Source organism: Stegostoma tigrinum, chromosome 3 (assembly GCF_030684315.1).
Source record: "Stegostoma tigrinum isolate sSteTig4 chromosome 3, sSteTig4.hap1, whole genome shotgun sequence".
Lineage (NCBI taxonomy): Eukaryota > Metazoa > Chordata > Chondrichthyes > Orectolobiformes > Stegostomatidae > Stegostoma > Stegostoma tigrinum.
Genome location: NC_081356.1, coordinates 129,023,201 through 129,047,008, shown reverse-complemented (window position 1 = coordinate 129,047,008; position 23,808 = coordinate 129,023,201). Strand labels below are relative to the sequence as shown.

Genomic DNA, 23,808 nt, shown 5'->3' with positions numbered 1-23,808 from the left:
GGGCTTGGAGGGCTGAATGGCCTGTTCCTATACTGTATTGTTCTTTGGGTCAGTGGGGACTCAATGGGCCAAATGGTCTGCTTCCACATTTTAGAGATTCTCTGATTCTATGAAATCTGACCAGGATGCTCTGGTGTTAACTTAGACATGATTTGACTACAAAGCTGTCAGATCGCTGTCAAAATATCACTGGGACAAGATTTCCTCCAGGTTGCGTACCATCCTGACTGAGGAGTTGCTGTGTCAGAAATTCCCTGCCTCACAGTACTGAGTGTGCAACTTCAATTGTAGCAATTCGGGAAGGCGGCTCAGTACTGTCTCGTTAACAAATGCTGGCCAGTGTCTCACATCTGAGAGAGAAACAATATCTGCTATCCTTCCCCTGGCCTGGACTGCATGTGACTCCAGCCTCACAACGATGTGGTCGTTGATTCTTAACTACAACCTGGCAAATGGTAATCAAGTGTGTCACTCACTTGTATTAAACTGTAACACTGCAGTTCCTCCAAAAAACCGGAGTGACACCCACCTTCCTGGGGGATACTCGGGGTCAGTTAAGGGAATGTTGGTGTTGTCCGTATCCCAGTGAAACACAGAATAAAACCATTTCTAAGTATGTGAGTGGATAACTATAAGAAACGCCACATCAGAGCAATAGGAATGTGCTCATGGGATGTTACTGGCTGGGTCAGCATTTCTTGCCCATCCTTAGTTGCCCCCTTGAGAAGGTGGTGGTGAGCTGCCTTCTTTAACCGCTGCAGCCCCCCTGCTGTTGATAGGATTTAGGAATTTCAGGATTTGGAATCATATTTCCTTTGAAAAGAAACAAAGTGTTTGAGACAAATACTGAGCAAAATATTGAGGGTATTTAAAGAGTAATTTTGATGCCATGAAGAGAAAATGAATCCCTAGGAAGGCAGGAATCATCATTAGGGGAGGTGATGTCCTAGTGGTATTATTGTTAGGCTATTAATCCTGAGACCCAGATAATGTTCTGGGGCCACAAATCCTGCTGTGGTGGAATTTGAATTCAATAAATATCTGGAATTAAGAATCAAACGATGACTGAATTGATTGTCGATTTTTGGAAAAACCCACCTGGTTCGCTAATGTCCTTTTGGGAAGGAATCTACTATCCTTACCTTGTCTGGGCCTACATGTGATCCCAGACCCACAGCAATGTGGTTGACTCTGAACTGCCCTCTGAGCAATTAGGGATGGGCAATAAATGCCAGCAATGCCCTCATTCCCTTATTGAATAAAAAAGAATAAAAAGGTCTCTCTGGAGGGAGCAGGTATTTATGGACTGCTTTGCCCTGGATGGTGTTGTTGGAGCTGCAGCCATCCAGGCAAATGGGGAGTATTCCATCACACTCCCTGACTTGTCTGTTGTAGATGGTGGGCAGGATTGGGGGCACTTAGGAGGTGAGTTACACGCTACAGGATTCCTAGCAGATCCTAGTACAGCCACAATGGGCCAAATGGTCCCCTTCTGCATTGTAACACATCTGTGATGTGTTTTGCAAAGAATGACCGGGGTGTGGTCATCCTCGGCAGAGAGGGAAGAGGAGAAGACTGCATAAGAATGTAAAGTACTAAAATCCTGTTATGTATTTTTACTGTGCAGTACCTTTGGTTTTACAGTACTGAGTCGGCGTTTTAGCCAAATGTGCCCTTTATCATTGAAATATCTGAGTGACATCTATTTTTAATTCTGTTTGAAGTGCTATGCTCATTCTACTCTGACCTCATCAGTAACTTGTTTAACAGATTATTGTGAAAGCGACCCCTGCTGGCACAGGGCCGCCTGTATCAACATTCCCCGTGACAACTCCTACCAGTGTATCTGCACAGAGTCATTCACAGGGAGGCACTGTGAGAAAGGTAGGTGATAAAGACAATTTTATTTGTACAATGAAACATGAGATAAGATCTGAGAATGAGTAAACTGGACACAATCCCAGGCAGAGGCGTTGCAGGCAGCTCACTAGATTGATACTAGAGATGTGGGTTTTGCCATACGAAGAGAGATGGAGCAGATTTATTCCGTACTCTTTTGGAGTTTAAAAGGCTGAGAGGGATCTTATTGAGATCTACAAGATGCTAGAGAGAATTGACAAATTAAACGCAAAGAGGATGTTTCCTCATGTGGGCAAACCTAGAATGGGAGGTCATAGTTTTAGGACAGATTTAAAACAGAGATGAGGAGGAATTACTTCTCTCAAAGCATCAGGAATCTGTGGAATCCACAATTTCAAAGTGTCGCGGATGCTGGGATAATGAATAAATTAAGGAGGAGATAGATTTTTAATTAGTAACGGGTAGAAGTATTATGGAGAGCGGGCTGAGATCACATCAGCCATGATTGTATCAAACAGCCCAGCAGACTTGAGGGGCTGAATGGCCTCCTCCTGCTCCTAATACTTAGATTATTATGGAGAACACCTCAGGCCATGCAGCCCACTCACCCACTGTGTCCTGTTGGTGGATCTTTGAAACATTGAAATGCCATTTGATGGGAAGAAGCTGAATTCCATTTAGAAGCTAAGATCAGCATTGATCTAATGGCCTGGCAGAGCAGACTCAAAAGACTTTAGTTCCCTACTGCCATAGGAACCTTCCCAAGGGAAGCCATTAAAGTTTCTTGCTTGACTACCCTGTCCATAAGGTTTAGGAGAAGAAGAAAGCCATTCAGCCCATCAAGACTGCACTATCATTCATTGAGATAATTGCTGCTCTGACAATAGGATTGGATTCTCATTTGTTAACTTCAAGTCTCTAAGTCTGAAGGTGGGAATTGAGGGCCTGGCCCAGAAAATTGGATCTTACCATCTAAGCTGTGTAGTGTTGAAGGAGAACTGTGGTTTTCCAGCTGTCCCACCCTTTGGATGGCATTTGATTACCATCCATGAAGGGGAAATCACGCCTGACAAATTCATTAGAATTATTTGAGGAGGTAAAGAAGATAAAGGAGAACCAGTAGATGTAATATATTTGGATTCTCATACACGGACAAAGACGTTTTGATAAGATACCACACATTAGGCTGCTTAATACAATAAAAACACAGGATGCTGGGGGTAGCTTATTAACATGGATAGACAACTGGGCAATTGAAAAAAGATAGAGAGTTGGGATAAGGGGATATTTTCGGAATGTAATGATCCGTAAGAAACAGATTCAATAATAACCTTCAAAGGAGAAGCGGATAATCACTTGGGAAAGAAATTGCAGGGATAAGGTAAAAGGCTGGGGAGTTGAAAGATTATTTTTGAATGTTTCAGTGTCTGTGCAGTTCTTCCACTAATGCTGTACAATTCGATCAGTCTGTGATTTCATAAGTGATCTACTTGCCTTTCTCTTTAGAGAAGTGCTTTGAAAGGCAGCACCTGAAATATTACGATATTGGAGAGACATGGATGCGAAGTCTCCATGGTGACATTGAGAAATGCGTTTGTACCGAGGGTGGGATTTATTCTGAAACTGTAAGATCTAAAGGTAATGGGAAAAACTTTTACTTCACTATGTAGTAGTGCTGGATGATTGGGGAGTGGCAAATGCCATTCCCTTGTTCAAGAAAGGGAATTGGGATAATCTTGGGAATTACAGGCATACCTCTGTGATGGGCAAAGGATTGGAGAGGATTCTGAGAGAGAGTACTTATGATCATTTGGAAAAACACAGTTTGATTAGAAATAGTCAGTATGGCATTGTGAGGGGCAGGTCAGGCCTCACAAGCCTCACTGAATTCTTTGAGGATGTGACAAAACACATCCATGAAAGTAGAGCAGTGGATGTGGCATATATGGATTTTAGCAAGGCATTTGATAAGGTTCCACATGGTAGGCTGATTCAGAAAGTCAGGAGGCATGGGATTCAGGGCAAGTTGGCTGTCTGGATACAAAACTGGCTGTCCAAAAGAAGACAGAGGGTGACAGTAGATAGAAAGTATTCAGCCTGGAGCTGAATAGTGACCAGTGGTGTTCCACAAGGATCTGTTCTGGGATCTCTGCTCTTTGTGATCTTTATAAATGACTTGGATGAGGAAGTAGAAGGGTGGGTTAGTAAGTTTGCTGATGATGCGAAGGTTAGTGGAGTTGTGAACAGCATGGAGGGCTGTTGCAGGTTGCAACGGGACATTGACAGGATGCAGAGCTGGGCAAAGAGGTGGCAGATGGAATTCAACCCTGAAAAGGGTGAAGTGATTCATTTTGGAAGGTCGAATTTGAAAGAAAAATACAGGGTTAATGGCAGGATTCTTGGCAGTGTGGAGGAACAGAGGAACCTTGGGATCCACATCCATAGATCCCTCAAAGTTGCCATTCAAGTTGATAGGGTTGTAAAGAAGGCGTATGGTGTGCTGGCTTTCATTGGCAGGGAAATTGAGTTTAAGAGCCATGAGGTTATGCTGCAGCTCTATAAAACTCTGGTTATAATATTGGATTATTGTGCTTAGTTCTGGTTGCCTCATTATAGGAAGGATGTAGAAGCTTTAGAGAAGATGCAGAGGAGATTTACCAGGATGTTGCCTGGACTGGAGGGCAGGTCTTATGAGGAAAGGTAGAGAGAGCTTGGACTTTTCTCATTGGAGCGAAGAAGGATGAGAAGTGACTTGATAGAAGTTTACTTGATAGAAGTATAAATAGATCAGATAGCCAGAGATTTTTTTACTCAGGGTGGAAATGAAAATTATGAGGGGGCATAATTTTAAAGTGATTGGAGGAAGGTATAGGGGAGATGCCAGAAAGTGGTGGGTGCGTGGAATGCGCTGCTGGCAGTGGTAGTGGAGTCAGATAGTTTAGAGGCTTTTAAGCGACTCTTGGACAGGCACATGGAGGATAGTAACATGTAGGGTATGCAGGGTAGGTTGATGTTAGTAGGATAATAGGTTGGCACAACATCATGGGTCCAAAGGCCTGTACTGTGCTGTACTGTTCTATGTTTACATGAAACTTGAATATTGATGCAAAATAAAGACATTATATTGAAGCTCTTTATCTTGCACTTATTAGGACAAAATCTCAAGAATACCATGTCACAAAAGAAACAACATTTTATGGCCAGTGAGAAAAGGCTACTGATGGGTTGACAAGTGGAATCTGATTGGTGGAGGTATTGCAATGGAGAATGTACCAGTGAATAGTTAACTGTCAAATTTGTTTAAATTTGAACCAGGCAAATAGAGTCTGATTGGTCAAGACATTGCTATGGGGAATACGCCAACCAAAGACACTCCCTTAAGCTTACATTTAGTTTGAAAACATCAAATTCAACTCAACAAAAGCTTGTGGGACACCCATTCCCTATGGTACCGCCTTCACCAGTAAAAGTCTGCTTGCTTATCAACCAGTGTCCTTTTCTAAATGCAGTGTAAATTGTTGTTCCCTTTAAGATTTTGTGTTCTTGCAATTTTTTCCTGATCAGTACAAGGTGAAAAACTCTGGCAGCTGTCCCCTTTTCTCAGCAATTCCTAAGTTCTGTACCACTAAGCCACTCTTAATCTGTAACTGTGTTCCCTTTTCCACTGTGGGCCGCTTATCGCCAGACGAAATAAAAGGTGATCCAACAGGGCACGCAGCCTTTTGGTGTTAGTAGGAACTGCAGAGGCTGGAAAATCTGAGCTAACAAAGTGTGGAGGTGGATGAACACAGCAGGCCAGGCAGCATCAGAGGAGCAGGAAGGCTGACGTTTCGGGTGTAGACCCTTCATCAGGGCCTAAGCCCGAGACGTCAGCTTTCTTGCTCCTAAGATGCTGCCTGGCCTGCTGTGTTCATCCAGCTCCACACCTTGTCACCTCACACAGCCTTTTGGTTTTGGTTTGGAGACAAGTGTTGATAACTAGGGTTGAGCTGTGGGGATATGAGGCTGGTGTTTTCATCCATCCTCACGGGTCGGGGCATGTTCTTGCAAACTACTTTGGCTGGAGAGTGGCAAACTGGAGGTGGAATAAATGTTAGTCATTTTTTCTGATTGACAGCTTGCGGGACCAACCCATGCCTTCATGAAGGGACCTGCCATGAGGCGGACGGCAGCGGTGAGAGCGTGTGCGAGTGCAGCCAGAATCACGTTGGGGAGTTCTGTGAAATAGGTGAGAGCGTGCGGTGGGAATGGTACCTTTCATTCACCCTTCCCTCCCTCAGTCTGCTGCACTTGCGTTCCAATTTCTTCTCAATGATGGTCGGTCATCAATTTCTCCTCTTGATATGGATGCAGTCCTGCTCCATAAGCACAGGATGGTGACAGAAAGAAAGCCTCTTTAGAACTGTTCCAGCTCAACTGCTAACACCACAGGAACGACCTGCCCTTCAGGTGAAATGCCTTAAAGAAACAAGATCCCAGATCAACAATAAAGTGCTCCTGAGATGCTGCTGGGCCTGCTGTGTTCATCCAGCCCCACACTTTGTTATCTCGGATTCTCCAGCATCTGCAGTTCCCATTATCTCTGATCCCAGATCTCACGGGCAGGTAGAACTCTTCTTGCTCCCCTTTGAGACAGGTAGCACCATGGGATCTTTGGCTGCAAGGGCAGAGTGGACTTCAGTTTGCGCCTCTGGCAGGGTGGCACTCCCTCTGTGCTGCACCGTGACTCAGCCAGCATTGTTGCCAGATTAGGCTACAAACACGCAATCTGTCGATTCAGAGCTAGAGATACCAAATGCCCACTAAAATCAGCATTGCCACAGCGGGGAGCAGCATCAGCTCCAGCCTGAGATGAGTACAGGTTTATCTGCTGCCTGAGTGGGTTTCCACAACACGGTCTAGCGAAGGAAATGGGACACCACAGGACAAAGGCCATTTGGCCCATCCTGGCCATGATAGACTTTTTAAAGAGCAAGGCTCATTCTTTGCTTATTGTTTGCTATCCCACAGTTTCCCCATTCATCCTTCCAAATCTCTTTAAATAATTTATTCTTTCGTGGGATGTGGGTGTTGATGCAGGGCTGGCATTTGTTACCCCTCCCTAAATGCCCTGGGACTGAATGACTTGCTCGGCCTTTTAAGAGGGCAATTAAAAGTTGCTGTGGTTCTTATGAAAGTGAGCGAGCACTTCAAACATCACAACATTCGATGCCTTACGCTAAGGGCTGGAACATGGGAGAAGTGCTGATAAGATGGTATAGGCTCAATGGGCTGAAGGGCCTCTCCTATACTATGACTCAATGTCTCTATAACTTGTATGCCAGAGCAGCTAAGGATTTCCATTAGCAAAACAGATGGTTTTTTAAAAATGATACTCCACGGTTATTCTGGGCTTGCATCAGTGAGGGGAGTTTTCAAATCCAGTTTAATTGCACAATTAAATTCTGAGGAAGGGTCACTGGACCTGAAGCATTAATTCTGTTTCACACATGCTGCCAGATCTGCTGAGCTTCTCCAGCAACTTTGCATTTGTTGCAGCTTAATTGCATTTAGATTCCACCAGGTGCTGTGGTGGGATTTGAACCTGTGACATTAGCCAACACTATCTACATCACCATTTTCCTTACTCTTAGAAATGTGACAAATTACGTGTAATTGATGCTCTCAACACTTCCATTAAGCCAGTAGTGGACCTCCCGTGGAATCACTCGCCGTGAACCAGGGCTCACCCTGAACTACTTCCAACGTAAACATTTAGACAAAATGATAACATACTGGGTTGTCTTGAGAGGCAACCATTCTTAAAATTGAGGAGGTTTGTATCCAAGATCAAGGCCATGCTGAAGGAAACAATCTAGTCAAATTGTTAAAATCCCACCGATTTTGAATAATACATATGATGTGTAGTTGAGAAAACTTTGCAATAAATCTAGCAGTAAGTCTGGCATTTATATCAAGTGAATGCAACATGAAAAGCTTTGAGCAACAGCAACCTGCTTTTGTGTAGTACCTCTAACATAAAATTGGAGACAAGAAAGAAGTAACCAGCCAGGCTTGAGGAAGTAGTTTTCCAGGATTATTAACGCATCGCTGCTTAACATTTCCAAACGTGTATTTTACCCAGATTCTGCTGCTAACTGTTATGAAAATAATGGAAGCTCCTACAGAGGGACAGTGAAAAGGACAGCCTCAGGGAGCGACTGCCTGGCTTGGACATCCAATTTTATAAGCCCAGAGTTTAACATCAAAGATGTGGAAGACCCCCTGCGCTTGGGTTTGGGAAAACACCCTTACTGCAGGTGGGAGTGACGTGCTTTATCAAAGTGTGGAGTTTGCACATTCTCCCCGTGTCTGCGTGGGTTTTCTCCGGGTGCTCCAGTTTCCTCCCACAGTCCAAAGATGTGCAGGCTAGGTGGATCGGCCATGCTAAATTGCCCGTAGTGTTCAGGGGTGTGTGGGTTATAGGGGGATGGGTCTGGGTGGGATACTTCAAGGGGTGGTGTGGACTGGTGTTTCCACACTGTAGGGAATCTAATCTAATCGAATCAAAAACAGCGGCAGGTCTGTGAGGGGATGGGGGTGGGGGTGGGGTTCACGAATGCAGGCTCAGCTTTTCCCAGGTTTCTCCCTTTCTTCGCTGAACAAAAGACAGGCAGATGTTGTCAGCCTGTGGTCTTTTGTTAGTTCCATTATCATTCCAGGTGTTTGTGTCCTGTTAGGGAATGTTGGGTCTGTAGCCCAATACTCTCCCGGCCAGCCCCCGTCTGCCAACCAGCAAAGACCCCACTTCATTTAAAACTTGTCCAGCCCATAATCCTCTTCAAGCTCCACATTCCTTCGATTCCTGACCATTGGATCCCCAATTTTCCATATTTAATGTTTGGTGGCTCTGCCTTAGATCCTGACGCCATGAAAATCGTTGAAACTGCTGTAAATTCAGTAAGAGAGAGGTTTGGAATTGGAACGGTACAAGCTGTTCAACAATAACATTTTATTATTTCTTCTGAGTGAACACTCTCTGCTGGTCCATTTGTGTGGATGGAAGCCTCAAGTGGACAAAATGCACGATGCATATTTTCAATACACTACTGACCCTAAACTGTGGAATTCCCTTCCCTCACTGCCTCCCTAGATTGCTTTCCTTCTATAAGATGCAATGGTCCCAATAAGTTGCACTTTTTTGCAACAACGCAGTAGCCCCAAAGCTATTGAGCAGGTCTTATTAATCCCATGATTAATACCATGGGAGGCCGACTGAGCAAAAAATACTTAAATGAATCTCGCACTTAGAAAAATGATCGCTGACAAGAGCAACAGTTGAAAGAGGACCTCGGTCAGACATCCTCATGCCTTTCTGCAGTTCTGTATCAAATTTCACCGGTTTACGGTCCTGCGCAGAATCTTGGAACCCCTTTCTACAACAATGGCACTATGTGAATGCAATTGGTTATTTTGATAGAGCACAAAGCAGGAAATGGTAGAAATGCACAATCGGACAATCCGTCAAAAGGTGCAAATCAATATTTTGAGTGTGCATATTTCAAGAGAATATAAAAACAGTTTTTTGGTTGAGAGCGAGATATTGGGAACTGCAGATGCTAGAGAGAATTGGTTGAATCAGGAAAGAATAGTGAGACAAAGGGGAAGAGGACAAGGGTTAATGGGTAGGCAGGTGCATATAATACCTCGTACAAAACTAGTGGATTGTTAGTTAATCAATGGAAAGGAATTAAATAGAAAAACGTCAAAATAATTTACAATGTTATTTATTTATCGTGCATCTTTAACACAGTCAGATGTCCCTAGGCACTTCAAAAGAAGTGAGATTTGACAAGAACCCATCTAAATAAATATTTGAACAGGTAGAGAAAAAAATAGTGGAAGAAATAGGTTTTAAGGATTATGTGAATTGTAAAACTTAGAAGTTAGAACAATTGAAATCACAAAGGTGTTTAGAGATTTCAGAGTGTGGGCTGGAGGGAGTTTACCTTAAGACCATAATGGCACAAGAGATAGCTAGATGGATAAAAAACTGGCTAAGCAACAGGAGACAGAGAGTAGTAGTGGAAGGGGGTTTCTCAAATTGGAGACCTGTGACCAGTGGTGTTCCACAGGGATCTGTGCTGGGACCACTGTTGTTTGTGATATATGTAAATGATTTGGAGGAAGGTGTAGGTGGTCTGATCAGCAAGTTTGCACATGACACTAAGATCGATGGAGTAGCTGATAGTGAAGGGGACTGTCAGAGATTACAGCAGAATATAGATAGACTGGAGAGTTGGGCAGATAAATGGCAGATGGAGTTCAATCCGGGCAAATGCGAGGTGATGCATTTTGGAAGATCAAATTCAAGGGCAAACTATACAGTAAATGGAAAAGTCCTAGGGAAAATTGATGAACAGAGAGATCTGGGTGTTCGGGTCCATTGTTTCCTGAAGGTGACAACGCAGGTCGATAGGGTGGTCAAAAAGGCATATGGCATGCTTTCCTTCATTGGACAGGGTATTGAGTACAAGAGTTGGCAGGTCATGTTGCAGTTGTATAGGACTTTGGTTCGGCCACATTTGGAGTACTGTGTGCAGTTCTGGTTGCCACATTACCAAAAGGATGTGGATGCTTTGGAGAGGGTGCAGAGGAGGTTCACCAGGATGTTGCCAGGTAAGGAGGGTGCTAGCTATGAAGAGAGGTTGAGTAGATTAGGATTTTCATTAGAAAGACAGAGATTGAGGGGGGACCTGATTGACGTCTACAAAATCATGAGAGGTATAGAGAGGGTGGGTAGCAAGGAGCTTTTTCCCAGAGTGGGGGACTCAATTACTAGGAGTCATGAGTTCAAAGTGAGAGGAGGAAAGTTTAAGGGAGATATGTGTGGAAAGTTCTTTACCCAGAGGGTGGTGGGTGCCTGGAATGCGTTGCCAGCGGAGGTGGTAGACGCAGACACGTTAGCGTCTTTCAAGATATATTTGGACAGGTACATGGATGGGCAGGAAGCAAATGGACACAGACTGTTAGAAAATAGCTGACAGGTTAGACAGAGGATCTTGATCGGTGCAGCCTTGGAGGGCCGAAGGGCCTGTTCCTGTGCTGTAGGTTTCTTTGTTCTTTGAGTAGGAGGAGGCCATTCAGCCCCTAGAACTTGCACTGCCATTCATTAGGATTATGGCTGGCCCAAGATCTTTCACATCCACTGTTCTGCCTTTCCCCTTTGTAGCCCTTGATCAAGAGTCTATCTATCTATCTCGGCCTTACAGAGAGCATGGGGAATACCGCCACAGAGAGTTTTGAGAACAGGCTTGAGAGTTTTTAAATCCATGTGTGGCTTGACTGGGAACTGGTGTAGGTTAGTCAGTGAGGGGTGACGTGTGGATGGGACGAGAGCGTGGGTTAGGACACAAGCTAGAGACTTTCAGATAAACTCAGGGCAAACGATAGGAGGCCAGCTGGCTATAGTCACATCTGAGTACTGCCATCTCCGGTTTTGATCTGTATGGTTTTGTACATGGGGTCCAATTCTATATGTTTGCTGATTGAAGTATGGGTGGAGAACGATGCCTCTAGTTCTTGAAAGCGTTGTCACCTTCATGGGTGAGGCCTTTGGCAGCAGATGAGCTGCGACATACAGAGAAAAAGGTGGTGCTGAGGACAAGGCAATAGCGATAGAAAGGGACAAAAATATATGCGTATGTTGTTGAGCCCAACAAATGTTCATATGTTTTATTCTTACTGGCTCTGGGGATGAGGGCATTGCTGGCTGGACCTGCATTTAATGTCTGTCCTAACTGCCCTTGAGAAGGTAGTGGTGAACTGCCCTCTTGCACTGCTGCAATCCCTGTGCTGTAGGTATACCCACTGTGCCCTTAGGGAGAGCAACCCAGGAATTTGACCCAGTGACAGTGAAGGAACGGTGATATATTTCCAAGTCAGGATGGTGCGTGGCTTGGAGGGGAACTTGCAGGTGACGATATTCCCATGTATCTGCTGCTCTTGTCCCTCTAGATGGCAGTGGTCATGGGTTTAGAAGGTGCCATATGAGGACCTTCAATAATTTTCTGCAGTGTATGTGATGCCAATCAAATGGGCTGTTGACACATAGTTTCATTTTAATGTACCACACTGAGCATTCACCGAACATCGAACAATACAAATTGAGATTAACAACCAGTTAGTATTATTAATTGCATCTGTAATTGAATAATAAGTAATTAATAATCAGTTGTGAGTAAAGGCTATATTTTATTTCATTATTAATGTTTACTGATAAGTCTGCAGCATGCTGGCTCCATTTTATTCATACTGTGAAAAACGAATAGACTGTAGGAACGTAAGAGGCATGAAGCCTCCAGCCAGTAAGATCTGTCCTCATGAGAAAGTGAATAGGAAATTGCTCATTTTTAGACAGAGTAAGCACTATAAGATGTGTCATTGTCTTAGTATGAGAGTAAGGGAGTAAGGTCAGGATATCTCTTATTGGGGACGCATTTTGGTGGAGTAAATATAACTTGCTGTTTGTCAGTCCAAGCCTGGAAATTGCCCAGTTCATGCTGCTTTTGGACATGGACTGCTTCAGTATCTGAGGAATCATGAATAGTTTAAAGTTTTGGCAAGGACCTATAGCTCGGGTCGTTGACTTGCTTGCTGAGCTGGCTTGTTCTTGTTCAGACGTTTTGTCACCATGCTCGGTGACATCATCAGTGGAGCCTCCGCTGAAGTGATCCTAATCTACTCTGCTTGGAATTTATACTGTCCGGTCTGTTATGTGTAGTGGTACCATTTCTGGTTCTGATCTGTATGGGCTTGTATATGGGGTCCAATTCTATATGTTTGTTGAGTGAAGTATGGGTGGAGGGCCATACCTCTAGGAATTCCCATGCGTGTCTATTCCTAGAGGCATGGTTCTCCACCCATACTTCAATCAACAACCATACGGAATTGGACCCCATATACAAGTCCATGCAGATCCAAACCAGAAATGGCAGCACTCCCCATAACGGACCGGACAGTACAAATTCCAAGCAGAGTAGAATAACATTGCCTCATCGGAGGCTCCGCTGATGATGATGTCACCAGCATGGTGATGAAATGTCTGAACGAGAACAAGCCAGCTCACCGAGCAAGTCAACAACATCATCATGAATGGTGCTGAACATTGTGCATTTTATGCTGTGAATGCTGTTTTGGAGCTGGTTTCAAAACCACAGAAACTTAGGCTGAAAGCCGTCACGGTCCTTTGTAAAACCCTTATGCAGTTTCAAGCTGAGAGCCCTTTCGGGTGGCATTCATTTGTAGGAGAAATCTGAAGTACCATCATATTATGGTGCTGTGAAAATGGAAGCAATGCCACTTGTGGTGCTAGAGGGTGATTAACTTGCGAGGTGGTAACTGTGGCAAATGAGTGGATTTGAGTCGAGGGAGATTGAGTCTTTTCTAATATGTGATACTCTTCAGCTGCAGCTGACACTGGGTGGTAGGAATTTGTAATTTCCTGCCCTTCAGAGAGATGTTGGACAATCGAATCTTCCAAGACTTAGCGGATGAGATTGCTGTTACGTAAGAGTTACAGGGAATGTGGAGGACAGACAAGTTAACGGGGTAGAAGAGCAGGTCAAACTTGATCTGATTGACCTGGCAGGTCGTCTCAAGTGTCATAGAGTCATGGGAACGGGCCCTGCAGCCCAACTGTCCCACGCTGGCCAGTTTTAATCATTTAAACTGGTCCCATTTGCCTACAATTGGCCCATACCCCTCCATACCAATCCCATCCATGTACCTGTCTAAATGTTTCTTAAATGACAAAATTGTACTCACCTCCATTACTACCTCTGACAGACCATTCCGGATGAAACAGTGGCTAAACAGCCTCATCTGGAGGACATTCCATTCACCAGAACTAACAACCCTTACACTTAAAAGTATAAAAGCATAAGAGGAAAATATGTTCCATGGGAGCGAGAGCCTGAAATTTGGACACAGCCTAGCCTAGGCTGTATCCAAGTTTCAGACCCTCAGGAACTGCAAGTAAAAGCTGATCCCGTGACACTATTTGAAGTTGAGCAGTAAACTCTCCTAATCTCAGGATGTATTGTAAGCTAGCAACAATAAAACAGGCGAACTGTGCAGCTGGTCATTGCAGTCTGTGGGACGTTGCTGTGGCATCTCTTCTGTTCGTACAATGATTTACACAAAGCAAAAGCAATAGCATGCGAAGTGCCTTTGGGCACTTTGACAAGAAGTGAAGAACAAGACCCCACTTATCTGCTGTCTGGATGGACCACTCTCTCCGTGACTCCCTTTTCCGCTCCACACTCTCTGCCAGCCCCATCACCACCTTCCCCTGCAACCGCAGGAAGTGCCACACTTGCCCCCACACTTTCCCCCTCACCCTTTATCCCAGGCTCCAAGAAACCCTTTCACATCAAACAGATGTTCACCTGCACATCTGCCAATGTGGTATACTGCATCTACTGTTCCCGCTGTGGCCTCCTCTACATTGGGGAAACCAAGCAAGGCTTGGAGACCACTTTGTGGAACATTTACCCTCGGTTCGCACCAAACAACTGCACCTCCCTGTCATGAACCACTTCAACTCCTCCTCCTACTCCTTGGACGACTTGTTCCATCCAGGGCCTCCTGCAGTGCCACGACGATACCACTTGAATGTTGCAGGATCAGCACCTCATATTTTGCTTGGGAACCCTGCAGCCCAAAGGTAACAATGTGGATTTCACAAGCTTCAAAATCTAACCCCCCACCACACCCCAAAGCCAGCCCAACTTGTCCCCGCCTCCCTAACCTATTCACCTGTCCAGTCCTCCCACCTCAAGCCCCACACCCACCTCCTACCTACCAGCCTCATCCCGCCTCCTTGACCTGTCTGCCTTCCCTGGACTGACCAACCCCCATCTTCCCCACCTACACTCACCTTTACTGGCTCCATCCCCGCCTCTTTGACCTGTCTGTCTCCTCTCCACCTATCTGCTCCTTTATCCATCTTCCATCTGCCTTCCCCCCCTCTCTATTTATTTCCGTTCCCCATTTCTGAAGAAGGGTCTGGAGCTGAAACATCAGCTTTCCTGTTCCTCTGATGCTGCTTGGCCTGCTGTGTTCATCCAGCTCTACACCTTGTTATCTCAGGCTATTATATGATTTCTTTCATGCCCTCATGGTGTCCCAGGGTGCTTCAGGATGTGAACACTCATTAGAATCTAGCTGTCAATTGCAGAAGCACAGAATTGTTCTAGTGCGCAGGAAATTCCTTCAGCCCATCATGTATGCACTTGTTCTTCAAATGACCGTTATTACTTTGTGCTAACTCTTACATTTTTGCCATATTCTGCACATCATTTCTATCCAAATAATCATACAGAGCCCTCTGAATGCCTCAATCGAACCTCCCTCTGCCACATTTCCAGATCCCAACTACTCGCTGAATGAAAATGCTTTTTCTCACATCATGCTTGCTTTGTTTGTACCTCAATTAAAATCTATGTCCTCTTGTGAACAAAGTGTGAAGCTGGATGAACACAGCAGGCCAAGCAGCATCTCAGGAGCACAAAAGCTGACGTTGCGGGCCTAGACCCTTCATCAGAAATTTTCTTTTCTGATGAAGGGTCTAGCCCTGAAACGTCAGCTTTTGTGCTCCTATGATGCTGCTTGGCCTGCTGTGTTCATCCAGCTTCACACTTTGTTATCTCGGATTCTCCAGCATCTGCAGTTCCCATTATTTCTATGTCCTCTTGTTCTTTTTTCTTTTACGAATGAAAAATAGCTTACACCAAAACACCATAAAAAATAGAAACTGGAGTTGGTCGTCCTGTCCGTTGAGCCTGCCCTGTCATTCGATAGAATCACAGCTGATCTGATACTCCTCACATCCACTTTTGTGCCCATACCCCACAATCCTTGACTGATCAAGAATCTATCTGTCTCAGCTTTAAATATACACAAGGACTATATATATGGATAGACTGGAGAGTTGGGCAGATAAATGGCAGATGGAGTTCAATCTGGGCAAACATGAGGTGGTGCATTTTGGATGATCAAATTCAAGGGCAAACTATACAGTAAATGGAAAAGTCCTAGGGAAAATTGATGAACAGAGAGATCTGGGTGTTCAGGTCCATTGTTTCCTGAAGGTGACAACGCAGGTCAATAGGGTGGTCAAAAAGGCATATGGCATGCTTTCCTTCATTGGGCGGGGTATTGAGTACAAGAGTTGGCAGGTCATGTTGCAGTTGTATAGGACTTTGGTTCGGCCACATTTGGAGCACCGTGTACAGTTCTGGTCGCCACATTACCAAAAGGATGTGGATGCTTTGGAGAGGGTGCAGAGGAGGTTCACCAGGATGTTGCCTGGTATGAAGAGAGGTTGAGTAGATTAGGATTATTTTCATTAGAAAGACAGAGATTGAGGGGGGACCTGATTGAGATCTACAAAATCATGAGAGGTATAGACAGGGTGGATAGCAAGAAGCTTTTTCCCAGAGTAGGGACTCAAGTACTACGGGTCACGAGTTCAAAGTGAGAGGAGGAAAGTTTAAGGGAGATATGTGTGGAAAGTTCTTTACACAGAGGGTGGTGGGTGCGGGAATGCGTTGCCAGCGGAGGTGGTAGACGCAGACACGTTAGCGTCTTTTAAGATACATTTGGACAGGTACATGGATAGGCAGGGAGCAAATGGACACAGACCGTTAGAAAATAGATGATGGGTTAGACAGAGGATCTTGATTGGCGCAGGCTTGGAAGGCCGAAGGGCCTGTTCCTGTGCTGTAGGTTTCTTTGTTCTTTGTTCTTTGACTCTGCTCCCACAGCTCTCTGTGGCAAGGAATTCCAAAGACTCTCAACTCTCAGAAGAAATTCCCTCTCATCTCAGTCTTAAATTGGCATCCCTTTATTCTGAAACTCTGCCCTCCCCTGATCCTAGACTCTTGCAGGAGGAGAAACATCCTCTCAGCATTTACCCTGTCAAGCCCCTTAAAAATCCTACGTTTCAAAAAGATCACCTATCATTCTTCTAAAATTCAGCGAGAGGAGTCCCAATCTGTTTAACCTTTGCTCACAAGATAATCCCTCCGTACCAGGGATTTATCCCAGTGAATCTTCTCTGAACTATTTTCTATTCTGGAGTATTCTGACTAACCTCATCCCACCTCCTTGACCTGTCTGTCTTCCCTGGACTGACCTATCCCCTCCCTACCTCCCCACCTATACTCTCTCCACCTATCTTCTTTACTCTCCATCTTCGGTCCGCCTCCCCCTCTCTCCCTATTTATTCCAGTTCCCTCTCCCCATCCCCCTCTCTGATGAAGGGTCTAGGCCCGAAACGTCAGCTTTTGTGCTCCTGAGATGCTGCTTGGCCTGCTGTGTTCATCCAGCTTCACACTTTGTTATCTTCCCACCTATTTTAGTGTTTTCAGTGATCTTGGCGATACTACATTCACTTCCTTCCTCCAAGTCACTAATAAACATTTTAAGTACTTGCTGCCCCAGCACTGGTCCTTGTGGAACTCCAATGGTTACAGGTCACCAACGTGAAAAAGAACCCCTTTTTTCCACTTGCTGATTCCTGCCCATTAGCCAATTTTCTCCCTACTCCACCACCAAATCATATCTTATGATGTAACATTTTGTGAGGTTCCTTGTTGAATGTCTTCTAGAAGTCCAAATGCAACATATCTACTGCTTCCCCCTGCTACCTGTTCATGTTGAGTTATCCTTGCCCTACTCTGTCCAGCACACTTGGGATTTAGAAAACGTTCTCTTAGCTTTCTTCACTCCGAAGAGAACAACTTCTTCAGTTTATCCCTAAGAGGTAAAGTTTCTCATTGCTGGAGCCATTCTAGTTACTGACTTCTTCACCCCCTGCAAAACCTTCACAATCACTGCACATTGAGTTCCCAGAGCAGTACTGAAAGGATTTGGAAAGTGTGAGTCAAGAAAATTCCTGTTCTACTGATCCCCCTCCCCGCCATCCCTCTCTGGGCTGATTCCAGGAGCAATCTTGATGGTGGCTCAGTGGCTAGCACTGCTGCCTCATAGTGCCATGGACCCAGGTTCAATTCCTGCGGGTGACTGTCTGTGTGGAGTTTGCACGTTCTCCTCGTGTTTGCATGGATTTCCTCTGGGTGCTCCGGTTACGTCCGACAGCACAAAGATGTGCAGGTTATGATGGATTGGACATGCTAAATGGCCCATAGTGTGTAGGTTAGGTATGTTAGCTATGGGAAATGAAGGTTTATGGGGCTGGGCCTGGGTGTGAGACTTGTTATGGATTTATTGGGCCAAATGGCCTGTTTCCACACTGTAGGGATCCTATAAAGGTGAGTATGTAGAAAGGGTCAATGTATCAATGCCCCCCATCTATTCACTGGGGTATAAGCCCAGTTTGAATTGAATATTAACCCGTAATCCCTCACACTCCAATCTGGAACTGAGGGGGCACAGCACGACTGGAAGTGATAACTCTCAGATGAGGTGCTATGTTGAGGCCTCACCTGCCTATGCAAGTGGATGAGAAAGATCCCATGGTATTACTCAAAATTAAGTTAACCTGGTGTTCTGAACAATATTGGACCTTCAATTAGTCTCACAAAAAAAAAGTTAATCTGGTCAGGCTGACTTTGTTCACATAAAGTAATGGGCTGAAAAGGCTAATGTTGGACATAGAACCAAACTTCAACTAGACTGATAGTGTCATATAGCCTTGAGCAAGTAAATCAGGGAGATAGCTTGGGTTCTTGTAAGGGACTGATGTGTCATCAATGTCTGACTAGTTCAGGAAAATTGTAGCTGATTGATATTATGTAATAAACCACAACATGTTCACACAAGGACCTCTTCTTCTTAAGACTCACTAATGATTGTTCCTCTCCCAATTCTGTAATTCTGATCTGAAAAATAGAAGCAAAATTAGACCAATCAGCCCCTCGAGTTTGCTCCTCCATTTGGTAAGATCATGACTGATCTGTTTGTGTTTCAAGGGCAGTGTCCTTGGCCCAACCATCTTTAGCTGCTTCATCAATGGCCTTCCCTCCATCATAAGGTCAGAACTGGAGATATTCGCCGATGATTATACAATGTTCAGCACCATTCGCGACTCCTCAGGTACTGAAGCAGGCCATGTCCACATGCAACAAGATCTGGACAATATCCAGGCTTGAACTGACAAATGGCAAATGCTCCACACTAATGCCGGGTTATGACCATCACCAATAAGAGATAATCTAATCACCACCCATTGTTATTCAATGGTGTTACCATCATTGAATCCCCCACTATCAGCATCCTGGGAGTTATCATTGACCAGAAACTCATCTGGACTCACCACATAAACCCACTGGTTACAAGAGCAGACCAGAAGCTAGGAATACTGCGTCGAGAAACTCGAGTAACGCAATCCCAACTATCCTCGATAATATTTTATTCCCTTATTGAATAAGAATCCATTCAGCTCTGTCTTAAAAATATTCAATGAGAAACAGGTCCTCAAACCCAGTCATAGACGAGGATCGATGGCAGATTCGCTCTGCCCGCAAATATCACATTAACCAGGTTTCTAACTGTGAACCTGTGATGCTGACACATTGAAATGTCAGCTGTGAGTGTGTGTTCAACTCTTTGGAGTGGGAGAAGGCAGGACAATGGGGTTGAGAACTATATAGCCATGATGAAATGATGGAGCAGACTAGATGGGCCAAATGGCTTAATTCTGCTCCTCTACCTTATGAATTTGAACACAGTCGCCTTTTGATGAAGTAGTGAAAATTCTAGATTTTGAGCCAAATCTGGCAGTCAAGGACACATTCCTCAGTGGTAAAGTTTGACTCATCCTGCGGCCAATCAAAGTGAAGTATCCCCATCTCCAAGAGCTACTAGTCAGCCAATAGGAGCTGCCATGCCCCGCGACTGGAACTCATTGCTGAAGACTGTGTAGTCCTGTCTGTGGAGGTTTCAAGTCCAGCAGGGATAGGAGGAGGACCCGAAATAAACTTTAGGTCCTCAGTTGATCCAGCAGCTGACTGATGTCCCAATGCCTGCCCCATCAGTAGAGGCAGGAGTGTGGGTGCTGAGAATGGCACCCCTAGCATGGCACCCCATGTTACTGCCACACTTACCTACCCAGCCCTCCTCATGACAGCAAGCCCGAGGTGCTCATTTTTATAAGGCAATTAGCCCCTGAAAGGGCCAACTGACATCATGAGATGAGCTCCACACATTAGGATATAAAGGACTGGTTCTGAGAGGAGACATGAAGTATCCTAACCAGTTCCCAAGTCATTGTTCTTCATAATAAAGCAGATAGTTAATGTGTACTTAAGTTCTTGATACATCACAACAGACAGCCATGAATCTTAGGTGTATAGCTACTAGCTATTGAGTACTATATTATAAAACTGTATACTGTTGAAGAAAGTTGAGCCAGTCTTCTGCCGAGGACATTGTGTGGGCATCCTTCCCCACATGGTTTCAGTAGCCTCTACTAAATCCAGCAAGAATGATTGGTGATGGCAAATTTACCCAAGACATTCCAGATCATAACTAACATTACAGGGCATCTGAGGGCGTTGGGTGATCATTTGGATAGAATTAGCGTGGAAGGCTATCGGGCAAAAGGACAGATTGGCACTAGATTCGATGAGCTGGTAGAAGCATGGTGGGCTCCCTCTGCGCCATATCAATTCATTTATTCTGTGATCACAGTGTGAATGCCGGTTTATATTTCATATTCAATTCAGTGGTTTTAAGGAGAGGCGGAGGGGTTTAGGCTGGGCAGGAGGTTCGGCAATTTTAAAGTTATCCACGTATCCATTTCAGAAACTCAGACAATGAACAGGAGCCATGGTGTTACACACTGATTGATGATCACATTTCCTGGGACTATTGTGATGTTCCACAGTGTCCAAAAGAAGGTGGGTAACTCAGCTGGTCAGATATGGTCTTCATATTAAAGAATTTACTCCCACGCAATGGACATCTTCGCAAGGAAGACGGGATGGGACTGACATTCCTCGGGGAGAAGGATGAATTTCTACGGGAGCTGGAGGTGTGTGAGACGATGTTCCTCGTAGGAGGGTGACATTCCTCAGTGTGGGAGAGGAGTTTGTGGGGGAACAGGTGGGTAGCGGCAGGGGAGCGCCTTTTCTCAGGAGCGTGAAATTCCTCAGGGCCGAGAATGTACTTGGAGGTAGTTGAATTTGAGGAGTGAATTTCCTCTGTGGGGGCTGAATTTCCTCCAAAAGACTCAATTTCCTCAGGGTGATGAATTTTCTTGGAGCGAGTGAATTTCCTCAATGGGGGTTTATATTCTTTGCAGTGGGGAATATTGAATTCTGTGGGGATCCTGCTGATTATTTGCTTCTTTGATTAACATATCCTGACTGCTGTCATGGTCACTACAGTATTAAATAACACATACCCCTCCCTGTGGAATCTGCCAGGTTATTAGCAAGAACGGCCTAAGCCATGGTGACGTTATACAGCATGTTACAGTAAATTACTGTATGTTGGAAAGCTGGATTTTAGAATTCAAAACAATACCTTGAGAAGTAAGTCTACCAAAATATGGGAAATTGTTAAAGTAGGCCAATGCAATACTTATAAGATTGCATAATTTATTCTTAATTCATGCACAGAATTTGCAAAGAATTTTGATAAATGGAAAAATAATTACTGGGGTATAATTATGGAAATTAAACTCCAGTTTAAGACAAAGACAGTTGCTAATATTGGGGTTAAAATTGTATCAGAGATAATGGGAAAGGGATGCCTACCCTGAAGAAGTTACCCTCCTCCCTCTGGACAAACCTCAGGGGATCTCTCTCCCACTGCAACTCTCTTGTCTGTCTCCTCTCCAACTATCTTCTCCTCAATCCATCTTCGGTCCGCCTCCCCCTCTCTCCTTATTTATTTCAGAACCCTCTCCCCCTCCCCCTTTTCTGACGAAGGGTCTCGGCCCGAAACGCCAGCTTTTGTGCTCCTAACTTGCTGCTTGGCCTGCCGTGTTCATCCAGCTCTACATTTTGTAACCTCTGCTAATATTGGGGGTTTGGTTGGTGTTGAGAGTTTTATTCCATTGGATTACAGGCTCGGGGAGTTAAAATTTGGCGTCACTTTGTTTTCGGTAAGAGAACTGAGCGTGCAGCATTGACACTAAAACCTCCTTGCTTTGAACTGGGCAGATCCCTGTTCTTCACATCCCTGTAAAAATGGAGGGACATGCATCAGAGACCCTCTGCTCAACTCTTACTACTGTCGCTGCCACGACCAATTTGCAGGAGTGAACTGCCAAGAAGGTAAGTGCTTCATGTGTATTTGAGAGGACCACGTACTTTATAACATGTCGTATGTGTTTGCTGAATAGCAAACAGCTTGCTTTTATTGTGGATTCTGCATTTGGGCAGCACTTGCTGAGCAACCTAGAGTGTAATAATTGCAGCACTGGCAATCAATTTAAGAAAATCACTCGAGCTCATGGCATGACTCACTTACACTTGCTAGAAGCGATGTGCATTCGTAAGCAGGAACCTACTTTCTGGAAACAGATGGAGTATGTGCACATCTTGGGCTATTTTTGAATTACCAAGAAGGTTGGAGAGTCTTCCTCTTGGTTTCTCCGTGATAACACCCTCGGCCAATCCAAACTGACTTGCCAATCGCTCAGGACCCTGTAGTAGACGTTGTTGTGATATTTTTGGAAATTTATTATTCTTGCTTTTGTCTTGATGAGTGCAAAGTGAAAAACTTCAGAAACTAGTTACTCTTTTCAACAACAATCGTGTGTACCTTTTATTCATTCAAGAGTTGAGGGTCTCGCTGGTTAGGCCAGCATTTATTGCCCAAGTCGAGGGGCATTTAGCCATCAACCTTATTGTTGTGGGTCTGGAGTCATATGTACAACAGAGTGGGTAAAGATGGCAGTTTCCTTCCCTAAAGGGCACTAGTGACCCAGAAGGATTTTTCCTTACAAGTTTCATGGTCATTATTCAACACTTAATTCCAGACTTCTTGTTTTTGAATTCAAATTCCACCATCAGCCCATGGCAGGATTCGAACCCAGGTCCCCAGAACATTACCTGAGTCTCTGGATTAACAGCCCGGCCATAATACCACCAGGCCATCACCTCTCCAGTTCACGTTGGATTCAGGTTTAATGATCACATAATCATTGCATGCCCAACATTGTACATCTAGTGATTTTCTCTTTCAGTGAAGTGCTTCGACAGTACCCACTACAGGTACTTCCTTACTGGAGAGCGCTGGATTCGCATCGTTGGAGACATGGTAGAAAATTGCATGTGCACTGACAGTGGGCCTGAGTGTGACAACGTTCGATATGAAGGTATCAATAAGAACTGGTAGAACATATTCAGGTGGAATTATAAACTGGTCCTTCAGTGATGGTCCGTCTCTCTCCACCCCCACACACAGCTTTGTCAATATTTACTCCCTGCCTGTTGATCTTGATACTTTAAAGCTTGGCTAAGCATATTAGTTGGAGACATCAGTAATGTCCCCTATAGAGGCTAACGGGTAGAGATGTTCAAAATCACAAAACTGATGAAGAGTGACTAAAGAGAAACTGACAAAAGGGTTGGTAACCAGAGGATGCAAATTTACAGTCATTGGCAAAAGAAGCAGAGGGGTGAAGAGGAAACATATCTTACCCAGAGTTGTTTTAGATTGGATTGGATTGGGTTATCTTTAAGGATGTGCCAACTCTCAAACTGAAATGGGATCATGATTTGAAAGGGGAGAAAATTACAGGAAAATGGGGGACAAAAGCAAAGAGAATGGAACACTTCAGGTCACACATTTTCAGAATCAGCACAAGCGCAATGGGCAGAGTGGTTTATTTTCTGAGCTGCAAGATTTTATAGAGAACTTGGACCTTTTACTTAAATTTATTTCTGAGATGTGAGTGTTCCTGGCAAGGCCAATATTTATGACCAGAAA

General features: G+C 44.6%; 1 protein-coding gene across 1 annotated transcript in view; it reads left to right on the top strand.

Annotated features, from left to right (window-relative positions):
- The window catches only part of LOC125450817 (hepatocyte growth factor activator-like), a 77,462-nt gene that overhangs the window by 23,620 nt on the left and 30,034 nt on the right, over window positions 1-23,808 (top strand). The window contains exons 5-11 of the mRNA XM_048527059.2: window positions 1,771-1,884; window positions 3,367-3,498; window positions 5,978-6,088; window positions 7,985-8,159; window positions 20,671-20,765; window positions 22,035-22,148; window positions 23,063-23,194. Of these exons, the coding sequence (XP_048383016.1) occupies window positions 1,771-1,884; window positions 3,367-3,498; window positions 5,978-6,088; window positions 7,985-8,159; window positions 20,671-20,765; window positions 22,035-22,148; window positions 23,063-23,194 (873 nt within the window). The remainder of the gene's footprint in view (window positions 1-1,770; window positions 1,885-3,366; window positions 3,499-5,977; window positions 6,089-7,984; window positions 8,160-20,670; window positions 20,766-22,034; window positions 22,149-23,062; window positions 23,195-23,808) is intronic.